At 46.6% G+C, this 15,716-nt stretch overlaps 1 protein-coding gene across 1 annotated transcript in view; it reads left to right on the forward strand.

Annotated features, from left to right (window-relative positions):
- Positions 1–1,168: 1,168 nt before the first annotated feature.
- Positions 1,169–15,716, forward strand: part of LOC107120958 (macrophage mannose receptor 1-like) — a 138,675-nt gene continuing 124,127 nt past the window's right edge. The window contains exons 1-5 of the mRNA XM_015423750.1: positions 1,169–1,265; positions 2,827–2,917; positions 3,420–3,871; positions 4,350–4,523; positions 8,100–8,261. Coding sequence (XP_015279236.1) covers positions 1,169–1,265; positions 2,827–2,917; positions 3,420–3,871; positions 4,350–4,523; positions 8,100–8,261 — 976 coding nt within the window. The remainder of the gene's footprint in view (positions 1,266–2,826; positions 2,918–3,419; positions 3,872–4,349; positions 4,524–8,099; positions 8,262–15,716) is intronic.

Below are 15,716 nucleotides of genomic sequence, written 5' to 3' on the forward strand. Positions count from 1 at the left end.
GTACCCATGAACATACTGCTTCAGAGTCTTAAATTGCACCATTGTTTTTAAACTTCCTAGAATTTTCTGCAAAGTCTGTTTGCTGAGAGGTCTCTCCTTTCTGTAACCGCTGCTGATGTGTGGATTTATTGATCTGTCCTCTGAGGCAAACTTCAGAATTCAATGTATGAGGAATTCTTGACATCTGGACTAGAATATGTTCAATTCATTTGCCATTTTTAGTTTACTCTGGCTGCCCCACCTTGAGTGTTTTCTCTGAGAATAAAATTGTACTGAGTTCAGTGGGATTTCCCTCACAGCAAAGGCTTAGGCTTGCAGTCTTACCTACACAGGGCAGTAAAATGTGCGTACCTTTGCTTTCTTCTTTGCTTAAGGCTTTTGTGCTTGACAGAAACACCACAAATCTTTAGGTGTAGCTGCAGAGAATGTATATTTAGCTTTTCAGTTACAGCTTACTACACCCCATGGTGTTAAAAGAACTCATTTTGTTCATCCTGTTCCTTAATATTTTCTTGTGACCACCTGACTTCAGTGAAACTTGACTAAAGCTGCTGTCATCAGCAAAGTTACAGAATGGAAGCTGTCGAGTACACCGTCCTTACCATGGTATGTATCACCACTCACGCACACACCTCCAGGTATGTTGGGAGGACACTGTAGGGTTGCCAACTCCTCCTTGGGAAATACCTGGAGGATTTGGGGTGGAGCTTGGGGAGGGCCGGGTTTAGGGAGAAAAAGACTTCAGCAGGGTATAATGCCATCTCTTGGCGGTGCACATTCACTCATAGACTGTGTATTTTCATTCTGAAAGAACCAGTAGCCAGTAGGATACTTTTATAATAATGAGCACAGCAGTCTTGTTTTAAGCAGTTGGGTTCTATCATGCCTATGTATCCTTCTTCTTGTTTTTATTTTTATTATTAAATGTATGTGATGCCTTCAGAGTGCAAGAAAACAGGTCCCTGCCTTGAGCTGCTTACAGTCAACAGTTTGACATAGAGGGACAATGGGGGAGGCGAGGAATTATAAAAGGAAGACTATCAATTCATTCCTTTTGCATGTACTTAAGCTTAATATCAGAAGAGAAAGGGAGCTAAAGGGCTGCACCACAAGAGCTTCATGGAGAAGGTAGGTTGTAAGGAGGAATATGAAGGGGAGGGGAGGCATCATGCAGATTTTTGGAGAGGCAGCTGCAGATCTAAGGAGCAGCAAAGGAGAGAAGGCAGAGTTGTTTGAGGAAGTGGGAGACCTTCAGAAAGCTGAAGGTAGTGGAGCTGGAAGAGTGAAGGTCTGGGGCAGGGACTGCAAACAGATAACCACACCTTAAAAAGGATATTATAGCTTTGGAAAAAGTGCCGAAAAGGGCAACTCGAATGATAAAAGGGTTGGAACACGTTCCCTATGAGGGAAGGTTAAGGCGTTTAGGGCTCTTTAGCTTGGAGAAACGACGACTGAGGGGTGACATGATAGAGGTTTATAAGATTATGCATGGGAAAGAGCAGGTAGAGAAAGAGGTACTTTTCTCCCTCTCTCACAATACAAGAACTTGTGGGCACTCCATGAAATTGCTGAGCGGTCGGGTTAGAACGGATAAAAGGAAGTACTTCTTCACCCAAAGAGTGATGAACACATGGAATTCACTGCCACAGGAAGTGGTGGCGGCTACAAGCATGGACGGCTTCAAAAGGGAGTAGATAAGCATATGGAGCAGAGGTCCATCAGTGGCTATTAGCCACAAGGTATAGATAGGGACTCTGGGGCAAGTGATGCTCTGTCATCTTGGTGCTTGGGGGGTCAACAGTGGGATGGCTTCTAATGTCCTGGCCCCACTGGTGGACCTCCTGATGGCACTGGTATTTCTGGCCACTGTGTGACACAGAGTGTTGGACTGGATGGGCCTTTGGCCTGATCCAACATTGGCATCTCTTATGTTCTTATGTTCTTATAAGGGGCAGCAAGTTCATGGAGGACTCTTACAGCTGGATACTGGAGTGGCCAGGAGGACAATGAAAATATTAGAGATGGTCGTCACATGGCCAGAACAATGAGAGGAGTGAAAGGTTTTGTCACCAGAGCACTGAATAGAGTGGAGGGGAACACTGGGAGCAGAAAGCATAAGGAAAGACCAACAAGCAGGAGGCTGCAGTAGTCAAGGTGAGAAGGGACCAGAGTGTGAACCAAGAGAGGGGCTATGACTCAGTGGCAGAGCATCTGTTTAGCACACAGGAGCTCCCAGGTTCAATTCCTGGCATCTTCCATTAAAAGCATCAGGATTTAGGTGATGAGAACAAACTTAACCTGAGACTCTGGAGAGCTCCTGCCAGTTTGAGTAGACAATACTGATCTTGATGGACTAATGGTCTAATTCTGCATAAGGCACACAAACAGGAACAATGTGTTAGTTGTGCATTTAAATCTTCCCTCTGTTTTGCTCAGCATGTTCAGCATGTCATGACTCTTTGCCTTTGCAATATTACAAACTTATGACGTTCATTTGTCTACTAAGTGAACATATGGAAGAGCCATAAATGTGTAATCCTGCAAAGGCAAAGAGTCATGACATGCTGAACATACTGAACAATACAGAGAGAAGTGAGAAATGCACAACTAACACTTCTTGCCTATTTGACAGAATGGATGACGTTGGTTCCTTCAATGGATATATGAGGAAGGGAAGTTCAGATTGGATTCATGTAAAGTTCTTTCTTGGAAATTAGTGGGGGGGGGGTTGGGGGGGGTGGTCAACAGCGTAGCAAAAAATATATATATATAGTATCTGAAGACGTTGCTGAAAACCTGCTAACTTAAATCTGTCTTCGTTACAAGGAGATTTTGTTGAGGCCTTTGTGCATTTCAATGTCTTTCTTTTTGCTCCTGAATTTCCTCCTTCTCATCCAGCAGTCTTTCCAGATATCAGGTAAGTTACTTCTGTTAGCTCACCAGTAAAGGAATGGCATCCTCCCTAACTAGCTAATATAAAACTGACTACTGAAAGTTTAAAAAATAGCATTATTAAATTGAATTTCTGTGAGATATTTCAGAGACAAGGAAATGATGGATTGCATGTTTCAGTTGCATACATCAATTAAAAAACAGGTTAATGGTGCGATAAGCAATGCCAAAGACCCTTTTACAGTACTGATTTTATGGCTGCAAATAAAAGGGTTTCCTTCTTTTTTTAATCAATAAGCCAATCTAATAACTATGCTTTTACTATACCTAACTAAAAAGGAATCTTTCCAAAAGTATTTCTAGAAGTATCTGGAGTTTTATAATTATGTAAACACTGGTGTTAATAGCTTGCATGTCCATATCTTCTCTAGCTATAGAATAAGAAATAATATAAGCACTGTGCACTACTTTCTCCTGCTCCATTGTACTGTCTTTAATTCTGAAGTCTGGTATCTTCTTCCTGTCAGATATTCCCATATAGGAGGCAATGAGGCACCTTCTCATAATATTACTTGTGACTTTAATTTTACAGAGGATGATACTTTTCTGATAAACTATGAGAAACATAATCTTTGTATGCAACCCAGCGAAACTTCTGTCATCTCACTTGGCAAATGCAATCAGGATAATAAGATCCAAAAGTTTAAATGGACTTCCAGTCAGCAAATACTGAACATGGGACTGAAGTTATGCTTGGGAGCATCATTAGACTTCAGCCAACTTGAATTCTCCTCCTGCAATCAGACCAGTGAGCTTCAGAAGTGGGCATGTGTCAATGATACCTTTCCTGCAATCAGAGGACAAAACCAGTTTTTGTCTTATGGTGCTGGACATGTCCAGTTGAATAATGCACATGATGTCAAAGCAACCTGGAAGATTGATGGAACCAAAGACAAACTGTGCACTAAAGGCTTTGAAGGTAAATTTCAGAGGGCTTGTTTTCAGTGTTCAACTGAGCATCCTATTAACCATGTTGAATCCCCTGCATTTAACCGTGCTGCAACTTCACCTGCAGGAGACTGGGGGGGGGGGACATTCAGGACAGAATAAACAGTCTGGCCAAGTGATGTATCTTCATCCTACTTCTTTCAATTAATTTAAAAAAAAAATAATTGGAAGGGAATCAAGGAAATTCAGAAATGTGTAAGTGATGTGAAGATGTCATGTTTTTTTTCCCCTGGGCCAATTTCCTTAAAAACCAAGTTATAAGGATAACAGACAAGAAGACTTTCTCATTCACTTCAGTGGAAGGTAACATAGACAGCATACATGCAACGAAATGTGAGCCCCAAATGGGTGCTTCCATTGAAGTGAACAATGGCACCCTTGGAGTGGTGGACTGAGGACTTTGTGACATTTCTGTATTAATGATACTATTTATTTCACTTTGTCTAAAGCTCAGTTTACCATAGAAGGCAATTCCAATGGAGCCCCCTGTGTATTCCCATTCAAGTATAAGAATGAGTGGTATGTTGAATGCACAACAATAGACAGTGAAAATCTACAGCCTTGGTGTGGAACAACTGCTGATGTGGATAAAGACTCTTTAACTGGATATTGTCCAGTAAAAGGTAAAACTCTTTCAATGCTTTGCTTCTACCCTTTAATCTGCCATCACACACTTGATGCTTGGAAGAGTAGGTTTCCTCTCTCGCCCCAGTTTCATTCATTCTCTCTCCCTTCTTCATGACAGAGGTCCACTTGTGGCTAGACTGCTTGGCTACAAGTACAATATAAAATTAAATGCAGAGTGGTGGTGGTGGTGGTGGTGAAGTTCTGATGCTAGAAATGGTTTAGAATAATTAAAATCATCATGGTACAAGGAGTGCTTCTTTAGGATGAGCTTCATGGCCACATCATTCAAAATTAGATGTAAAGGCTTCCTTTCGTAGTTGCTCACCACCAGTTCAGACCCAATCAGTATCCGTGAGAATATGGGATGTTTTGACCAATCATTGCCTCTCCTGTTGCCCTGTTTGGAGAGATCCTTTAGGAAATCCTCACTGCCATTTGGCTTTTCACTATCCTCAATATTTTTACTTCATCCACTGAACTACCCATAGATGATACAGATAATAAATGAACAAACTTAATAGCACTGATCCCAAGGCAAATGCCTGGGAGATCCTATTGCTTATTCCTTGCATAATATCAACTGTTTACTCAGACTCTCCGATTCTAGTTCTTTAAGCAGTTTACAAGTTATGGGGCTCCTGCCCCTTGTGTCATTTTTCTGTTCCAAACAGTACTTGGAGGAGGTATTCTTTGTCCCATCAGGAGACTGCACATGCAAACATCAGTATATGTGCAGCCACCCAGTAGGGCAAATAACAGCCCCAGCAGAATTTTTGGTCAGGAAAACAATGGGGGGGGGGAGTGGGAGCATCTTCTTCCCCTGCACAGTGGTCTTGACCAAAACTGGGGTCTTGTGGCACTTTCACAGCGATTTCTGGTTGGGTGGGCCAGCAGCTGTTGTACGGCTGCTGGTTCCACTGGAGAACATATCACAAACGTCACATCTCGTTCAGCCCCAATCCTCATACTAACAACTAGACTGGGCTGAGTAAAAAGCCAGAGAAATTTGCTATCTCCAGAGAGACTCCTTCCTAGTATACGTTATATTAATGATGTTCCAACAGCAGTTTTGAACACTAAAGATATGTAAAAACACAGTGAGTAATTTTAGAGTGATGGGACATTACATTCTATACATTCTTTTTCTAATTTGAACTCACATAAGAGATCCTTCACATAGTGCAGTCTTGGGGTTCACAGTCTGCAATATTTAAACTGATCCACAATGTATCTAAATCAGCATTAATCAAGATTCATGTGACTTTCCCCCCCACATGCCATGCAGGTGCTCTCCCACTGAGCCACGCCCCCTTCCCAGTTTTGTGAATGGCTCATGTTCAGATTGCTTTCTTGTTGGCAGAACTTTTATGTTAAACTAGTATGAAGCTCTGGTGTTGTGGGGGGGGGGGCCTCCAGGTTTCCCTATTGCACTATTTTGCAGGCAGAAAAGGCTGTGGTGGAACATGGTTTCCCCTTCCTTGGGCTCCCCATGTCCTCTAGTTTGGTGTAGTGGTTAAGTGCGCAGACTCTAATCTGGGAGAACAGGATTTGATTCCCCACTCCTCCACTTCCACCTGGCTGGATGACCTTGGGCAAGCCGTAGTTCTGATAAGAGCTGTTCTTGAAAAAGAGCAGTTTCTGTCAAGAGCTCTCTCAGCCCCACCCACCTCACAGGGTGTCTGTTGTGGGGAGGGGAAGGGAAAGGAGTTTGTAAGCCGCTCTGAGACACCTTTGGGTTGTGAAGGGCGGGGTATAAATCCAATCTCTTCTTCTCCTTCTCCATCACATGATTGTAAAACCCATGGGGCTGAAAAAAGTGGCAAAGCCCCCCCCCCATTGTTTCCACTATTTATTTATTTAATTAATTAATTCCTACCCCACCCTCCCCACAAATGGGCTCAGGGCGGCTTACAAACAAGGGCATCATGTGCCAATACATAAAAACAGAATAAAAACGAACAATTTTACATAATAAAGTGCTCAATGCTGTTTATCTTCAATTAAAGCAAGATGGTGTCCTGAGGATATTACACAAGTCCCAGTTCAGAGGTACAGATCCATTGTATTACTGTAGTTCGATCTTCATAAAGGGCCATCCCCGTTGTTACCAGGGATCGTTGGTGATGGTGGTAGTGGTAGAGGCCAGTGTTCCCTCTAAGCTGAGTTAGTGTGAGCTAGCTCACAGTTTTTTAGCCTCCAGCTCACACATTTTTGTCTTAGCTCAGGAAGGATGGCTTCAGAGCAAACTAATTTATGCAGGAGCCCAATTGCTCACTCACAACTTTAATGTCAATAGCTCACAAAATAGAATTTTTGCTCACAAGACTCCAGAGCTTAGAGGGAGCATTGGTAGTGGTAATCAAAAGCCTGGCAGAAGAGCTCCATCTTGCAGGCCCTGTGGAACTGTGAAAGGCCCCGCAGGGCCCTGGTCTCCTCCGGGAGCTCATTCCACCCTGGTTGCAGCAAGCCAGGCCTCCCTGGGGCCTGGGATCACTAACCGATGTTGTGCCCCCGACCATAGTGCCCTTAGGGGTATGTGTGGGGAAAGGTGTTCCCTTAGGTATGTCAGACCCTGGCCATATGGGGCTTTAAAGGTCAAAACCAGCACTTTGAAGCACACCCGGTACGCTATTGGCAGCCAGTGCAATGCTTTCAGCACAGGCTGAATGTGCTCCTATTTAGGGAGACCCATTAAAAGCCTGGCTGCAGTGTTCTACACTAACTGCAGCTTCCGGATTTGCGACAAAGGCAGCTCCATGTAAAGAGCATTACAGTAGTCTAATCTTGAGGTGACCATCACATGGATCACTGTAGCCAGGTCGTTGTCATGCCTGTACCCGCCTGGTCGTTGTCATGCCTGTACCCGCCTGGGAGGTCTGAAACTGAGGACTCCATTCCTTTAACATCATCAGAAGCATGAGAGTCCTCACCAAACTGTATTAACACTATATCCAGATAATATATTGCTAACAAGTAAGTGTTTTTGCTTTTCTACAAGGTCTTTGAAACTTTGAGGAGAGAGGCTTTCTTTTCAGTTTCTGCTTAAACACTCAGGCATAGATTCCTGAGTTTCACTGACTCTTAAAGTTTAGAAAGCAGGAACATAGAACCAAGGTTTGGACAGTTTTTCAGGGATTGTGGAATTCTACCTAATTAGAGACAGAGGAAAAAAAGATCTCCAGTTTTATGATCAATTAAAATTCTTCTTTGTACCATGGACACATGCTTAAAATATCACTTAGAAAAGTTGTATATAAAATATCAATATGATCAAATCCTTCTGGACTTGGATTTACCATGGGGCGCTGCTATCAGAGAGACCAGGTGAATTTTCTTGAACTGGTAGCCACTCCTCAGAGTCCCTTCTTTAACTTTTCCCTCAATATTCCAATCCCCACAGCTCATCTTTTCCTTGACAAAAAAGTTTAGTTCACATGCCAGGTCTCTCACTTCATCCTTCTCAGAGACAGTAAGCCTTGCTTCAAAATCATTGAATGTCAGACCAACTTGAAAGATTTTTCTTTAGCATTCTGAGATGGATTGACAATAGTATTATTAAACAATATTTACAGATGACAATGAACACTTTTGGATTAGAAATCATTGGACTGGAAATCAATACCAGATAAATTCTGACTCAGCTCTTACCTGGCTCCAAGCAAGAAAAAGCTGTCAGCAACAGAATGCAGAATTATTAAGCATCACACAACTACATGAACCAACCTACCTGGCAGGTATGACCCTTTTAAAAATGAAGCATATATAAGTGATCAGTCTCTGTGAATATTCTTCTTTTTTGTAGGAAGATATTTTAAAATTAGAATATGTTCATTGGGGGTGGAAGAGATGAGCAGAAATTATATTTAACAGTACCAATAATAAAAATGCAGGTAAGTTTGTAATAACACTAAATCCGGATAATATGTTGCTAACAAGTAAGTGTTTTTGCTTTTCTACAAGGTCTTTGAAACTTTGAGGAGAGAGGCTTTCTTTTCAGTTTCTGCTTAAACATTCAGGCATAGGTTCCTGAGTTCCACTGACTTTTAAAGTTTAGAAAGCAGGAACATAGAACCAAGTTCCCTAAATCCTTCTCTATACACAGACCAGGGATCACTCCTTGTTTCAGAGCTATTTCCCTTTCCAGTGGGCAAGGATTACTGATCTTGACAAGAAGCTCTATCCCTTTTTGGATTGAATGGGGATCCACTGTGATCCACTCACTCCTTCAGCCTCTTTCCCAGTCTGCAGTCAGTGCTTAACTGTCTCTTCTTCAATTGTCAGTTCCCAACCACCATTTCTTAACTGACTGTCTCCACAGAATTATGTTTCAACAGCCTGCCATTCAGACTCTGGGAGATATTAACCCTTGACCATCTATCACAACTGTCTTTAGTGTTCTCTATGAAGCAGGAAGGTTTTTGCAAAGTGTGCCTAGAGGAGCCGCCGCCACCACCCCATCTGGGATAGGCTGGGAAGTTTGCTGGGCGGGGCTCCAAATCAGGCTCTGGTGGAAGCGGCGTCGGGGGAATCCCATTCCCCAGTGAGGCTTGGGCTGGTCCGCAAGATTGATTTTTCTGAGAAAACCACAAGAAGAAAAGATGCAAGCTAAACTGAAAGCCTATGACAGTGATGGCGAGCCTTTTACAGACCGAGTGCCCAAACTGCGACCCAAAACCCACTTATTTATCACAAAGTGCCAACACGGCAATTTAACCTGAATACTGAGGTTTTACTATAGAAAAAACAACTCATACATTAACTTAAGATGATCCAAATAAAGTAAGGAAAGCAATCCCAAATGCTTTCATTTACTTAAAATTATTTGGCAGAGAATTCAACACTTTAATGATGGTATGGGCCTGGCTGGGGCAATGGCACGCGTGCCCACAGAGAGGGCTCTGAATGCCACCTCTGGCACCCGTGCCATAGGTTCACCACCACTGGCCTATGAGATCCTTTTCCATACAGCCGTATAAAATGACTGAAAATGTAGCCCTCTGGTAGGGCCATGAACCTAAAACAAATGTATGTTTCTGTACTAATGTTTGGAGTAGGAGGTCTACTCCTTTTCATGTATCTACAAGCCTGGATTGATGAACAATATGCAGACCCACTTAGGTAGTGCAAGTGCCTGAAGATTTGTTGTTTTGACTACTGACCGCCCTGGAATCATCGAGAAAAAACTGGAGGTGCCATTGGATGCTACTGGGCATGGGACACTGAGCCCAAGCGTCCAGACTAATCCACCCAGAACCACTGAGGCAAAGGAAGGAAGGAAGACCAAACAGGATCGGATTGTTACTGACATACGTATACAACTACTGATTATTACTGGCTGCTTAAACTTATAGGAATTAGGTTTTAGACAATTAATTGGGGGGTGTAAAGGTAAAGGTTCCCTTGCTCGAAAGCCAGTTGAATCTGACTCTAGGGTTGCGGCACTCATCTCCATTTCAAAGCTGAAGAGCCAGCGCTGTCTGAAGACATTTCCGTGGTCATGTGGCCGGCATGACTAAACACCATAGCGCACGGAACGCTGTTACCTTCCCACTGAAGTGGTACCTATTTATCTACTTGCAATTTCTTGCTTTCAAACTGCTAGGTTGGCAGGAGCTGGAACTAGAGACGGGAGCTCACTCCGTCAATTGGGGGGTAGCTATTTATTTATTTTTTATTTATTTTTAGATTTATATCCCACCCTTCCAAATGGCTCAGGGCAGCTAACATATGGCAGTGCCGGATTAAATAGATAAAATACAATAAAACAACGATGAATAACCACAATAAAACCCATAAAATATTTAAGGTGCTCTGATGTCATCCTACATATGAATCATCCAAGATGGGAACAATAATCCCAATTCGATGGCCAGCTGTCTCAATAGCGAGGTCTCCAGCGACGATGTTCTGCGCACTTCTGCCAGGTGATGCATACCTCCCATAATAGGGGTAGATGATGGAACAATACCACGGTGGTGGAATAGTGGTGGTGGTGGCTCCTACTCAAAAGCCTGGCGGAAGAGTTCCATCTCGCAGGCCCTGTGGAACTGCACAAGGTCTCACAGGGCCCGGATCTCCTCCGGGAGCTTGTTCCACCAGGTAGGAGCCGCCACCGAAAATGCCCTGGCCCTAGTAGGGGCAAACTTAATGTCTCAGGGGCCTGGGACTTCCAGAAGGTGGAGACTCCCTGATCGTAGTACTCTTGAGGGACCATACGGGGAGAGGCGGTCCCTCAGGTAAGCCGGACCCTGGCCATTTAGGGTTTTAAAGGTAAGAACCAGCACTTTGAAGCGAATCTGGTATGCTATCAGCAGCCAGTGCAGTGCTTGCAGCACAGGCTGGATGTGGTCTCGCCTAGAGAGGCCCATCAACAGCCTGGCTGCAGCATTCTGCACTAGCTACAGCTTCCGTATTTGCAACACAGGCAGCCCCAAGTAGAGAGCGTTACAGTAGTCTAGCCTTGAGGTGACCGTCGCATGGATCACAGTGGCCAGGTCCTCATGGTCAAGGTAGGGGACCAACTGCCGAGCCAGCAGCAGATGGTAAAAGGCCACCTTGGCAGTGGCTGCCACCTGGGCCTCCATCATTAATGAGGAGTCCAGGAGCACACCCAAACTCGTAACCTCCCGTGCAGGCACAAAAGGCACCCCGTCGAAGGCCAAGAGACGGAGCCCCAACCCCCGACCGGTCCGACTCAGGCCCAAGACCTCCGTCTTTGCTGGGTTTAATTTCAACTGACTCAGTCTGAGCCAACCAGTCACAGCTTGTAGCACCCGACGAAGGTCATCGGGACCGGGATCCGACTGGCCGCCTAACAATAGATAGAGCTGGGTATCATCAGCATATTGATGACACCCAAGCCCACACCTCCGGGCAATCTGGGTGAGGGGGCGCATATAGATGTTGAACAACATAGGGAACAATATAGCTCCCTGGGGCACCCCACACTCAAGGGGGTGCCTTCGGGACCGCTGGTCCCCAGTCGCCACCCTCTGTCCCCGACCTTGAAGAAAAGAGGCAAACCATTGAAGAGCAAGCCCCTGAATCCCCACGTCAGCAAGGCGGCGGGCCAGCAACTGGTGGTCGACCGTGTCAAACGCAGCCGACAGATCTAACAACACCAGTGCCACCACGCCACCTCGATCCTGATGCCTATGGAGATCGTCCATCAGAGCGACCAGCACCGTCTCCGTCCTGTGGCCCGGGCAGAAGCCAGACTGGAAGGGATCGAAGGCGGAAGCCTCATCCAGATCGCTCTGTAGCTGTGATGCCACCGCCCTCTCGATAAGTTTGCCCAAATAGGGCAAATTGGAAACCGGCCGATAGTTGGCCAATTCGGCCAGGTCCAAGGATGGTTTTTTCAAGAGAGGGCGGACCATTGCTTCCTTGAGTGCTCCGGGGAACCGTCCCTCAATGAGGGACTTATTGACAATCTCCCGCAGTGCACCTTGAAACCCCTCATGGCCTGCTTTAATAAGCCAGGAGGGGCACGGATCCAGGTTGCATGTGGTTGGGCGCACCGATACAAGCAACCTGTCAGCTTCCTCCAGGCTGAGTGGGTCAAAACACACTAAACCCGGCACCAAAGACGTGCATGGGGCCTCAAATTCCCTACCTGTTTCAATTGTGGCGGGGAAGTCGAGGCGGAGAGCCAAGACTTTATCTGCAAAATAGCTCACAAATGTCTCACAGCCTAAGTCCAATTCCCTAGCATTATGCCTGCCCTGAGACAGAGCTGTCAAAGACCGAATTACACTAAATAATTGGGCCAGGAGTGAGCTAGCAGATGCAATCGAGGTCGCATAGAAGTCTTTCTTTGCGGCCTTGACTGCTATCTCATAGGAAACGTCCTATAGGATGTTCTTGACACTTCATCACGACCACAGTGCCACCGTATCTCTAGCTGTCTCAGTTCTCACTTCAGCCACCGCAACTCCTGGGTATACCAGGGTGCTCGCCTATCATGAGTGCGGAGAGGGCGCCTGGGAGCGATCTCATCAATGGCTGAGGAGAGGGCGCCTGGGAGCGATCTCATCAATGGCTGAGGAGAGGGCGCCTGGGAGCGATCTCATCAATGGCTGAGGAGAGGGCGCCTGGGAGCGATCTCATCAATGGCTGAGGAGAGGGCGCCTGGGAGCGATCTCATCAATGGCTGAGGAGAGGGCGCCTGGGAGCGATCTCATCAATGGCTGAGGAGAGTCGGCAATTCCAATCCTCCACCAGCTCATCTAATGAACCACCAGGGGGCCTTGGATCCTGCAGAGCCATCTGGAACCGCATTGGGTCCATTTGACTTCGCGGGCGAACCAAAATCAGCTCGCCACTTAAACAGGGTTGGTGTGGAGCATTCAGACGGGCCCTCAGGGCATGGTGGTCCAACCATGGCACTGCCAGGACAGTGATCCGGTCCACTGTGACTCCTGCCGCAAAGATCAGATCGAGCATGTGACCGGCCCAATACGTGGGTGCCAAGACGAACTGAGAGAGTCCTAGTGCCGCCATGGATGACTCTAGATCCACAGCCCGGCTGGAGGTCGTGTCCTCAGCATGGACGTTGAAGTCACCCAAGACAATTAGCCTAGGGTGCTCCAGCACCCAGCCTGATACGGCCTCCAGCAGGGATGGCAGACTATTGGCTGGCGCGTTAGGTGGTCGGTACACCAACCAAATAGCCAAACTCTCCTTAGCCTCCAGCATCGCACCGACACACTCTACGCCCATGATCTCTACCTGCAGGAGCGCCCTGAAGGAGTAAGCCCCCCGAATGAATAAAGCCACACCTCCCCCCCGCCCCCTAGTCCATAATTGATGGAGGACTGAGAACTTCAGCAGGGCAAGTTGAGTGAGAGCTACTGTCTCGCCCTCCCACACCCAGGTCTCGGTCACGCATGCCAGGTCAGCTTGCTGTTCCTGTACAAAGTCCCACAGGACTTCGACTTTATTGTTAATAGACCTGGCGTTGCACAGCACCAATGACAGAGGGGGGTTCCCAATCCTGGCCCTCTGCTGGCCACCCTCAGGATGAGTCGTAGGCTGGAAGGGCACCGAGCCACTCTATTTCTCTATTTCTCACTCCATTTCTCCCTTCCCTCCACACCTTGCCAGGACCCACCGCCATACTTCCCTCTCCCAAAGAGCACTGGAATTTGGTGCCTGTACATTAGTCAGCTGGGGTCTCTGCTATGCTTCAGGCCGCCAACAATCAATAACAGAAATCAATTAACTATCATTTCTGCTAGTTTAAAAACAAGTGCTATCTATGCAGACAGATAAAACAATTCCTACTGGTCGTGTCAGAGGTATTACACTAACTAACCAACTAATGCCCCGACAATCCCACACCAACACTACATTCATCCACCATCCACTCACATAACAGCACACCACTACATCCACCCTAGCAGACCCACTAACATACAGTCCTCGGCTCGGGTTCGGCATCAATATTCACAAGTGCTAGGCAAGTTAACTAAACTCCACGCACTCAAGATGTTCTGCTCCTCAGTCGCTAGGAGGCTCCGATATTTGTAACTCTTCACATTGGTCACTAGGGGGTTCCAACAGTTGTAATCCCCCCCACCTCCCAATCACATCCCGGGAGGCCAGCTAAGTGCCAGATCCACCCACAGCGACTCGGAGGTAGTGTGTTCCAATCCGATGGCAGGCCCCACTCCATATGTCCTGTTCAGTCCGGTGGACCCCATGGGCCAAAAATCTGATTGGATACCACATGGTACCGGAGCATAAGTCCTAGCGATCTCCCACTCAACGATCTCCCACTCAGCTTGCCAAGGATATCAGGTAGGGTAGGGGCTCACTACCGGCTCTCTCACCACCAGCTAAAGTCATGTCATCCTCGTCGGCTCTCTCACTGCTGATTATGGTCCGCCAATCATGGTTGCATCACCCCTCACTGACGTCTCTGCTCGCCCTCCGTCCCCGAGCCGCTGGCTAGTCGCCACAATAGCCGCCGTGCACCGGTCCCAACGCCAGGGGACCCATGCAGTCAGCGACTCAGCAAGCCCCTAGGCGTCTTGTGAGGGCCTAGCTACTGGTTGGGGTGCCCCACACTGCCCCACAGGGCCCCTCACCACATCAGTGGACCAGAGCCGGATGTTCCCGGAGTTCCACCCAGCGCCCCAGTCATGCTCTCACCACGCCGGGGTCAGCGGTGGAAACTCCACGTCATCTTCTGCACAGCTCTGTGGCTCCTAGACTGTTATTGGACTCCCTGCGGATGGGAGCTACACCTACAGGCAACGGCGTCTCCAGTTCTTAGTTCAGGAACCCTCAATACCAATGCCATCCAGCAGCTGAGTACAGTATGCTGTTCCCGATGCACTTGCCTGCTGGAACCAACTGAACTTAAGCTAAAACCACTAAAATAAACTAAATTAAAAGTACCACGGGGGAGCTCAGCACCCAAGCCTCACACCCAGTTGCCATCTTGGAATGTTAATTAACTGTTGTTCTGCCAATTAATTGGGGGGGTTGGTTTATAGAGTGATTTTTATCTGATTGATTGATTAAATTGTCCAATTAATTGGGGGTTTGGATTTAACTAGGGGTTTCTACCGATTAATTATGATCTAATTGTACAGCTGGTTGCCAGTTTTCAAATTAACTAATTAGGTTCTACTATAATGAATTGATTAAGTGTATTAACTGCCCTTCATTTGATCTATTGTTTAATGGATTTGACTACAAATTGATTAATAAGACAATAGCTTTTAGTTAGGGATGTGCATTCGGTTCGTCCGAACAAAATGCACCCCTGAAAATGGCCCATTCTGACCCCTTTCGGGCTGCTGCAGGTCAATTCAGATTCTGATCTGAATCGGCTTGCCACCAAATTGCTGCCAAATTTCGGCCACAATTCGGCCCCATTATATCCTATGGACCATTGAAGTCAATGGCAAAAACATAGGGTATATTCTGGTGGCTGGAGGGGAGGGGGTTTGAGGGAGAGGCTCTCCCCAAGATACCAACCAAGTTTCAAGAGCATTGGACCAGGGGGTCCAATTCTATGGGCCCCCAAACAGGTTGCCCTTATCCCCTCCATTGTGCTCCAGTGGGGCGCCATCGGTGCCAGCGCTGAGGGTCAGGAGTTCGTGAGTGCTCCTGGATGCTTCCCTGACAATGGAGGCCCAGGTAGCAGCCACTGCCAAGACAGCCTTTTACCATCTCCG

Source organism: Gekko japonicus, unplaced genomic scaffold (assembly GCF_001447785.1).
Source record: "Gekko japonicus isolate JY-2015 unplaced genomic scaffold, Gekko_japonicus_V1.1 scaffold94, whole genome shotgun sequence".
Lineage (NCBI taxonomy): Eukaryota > Metazoa > Chordata > Lepidosauria > Squamata > Gekkonidae > Gekko > Gekko japonicus.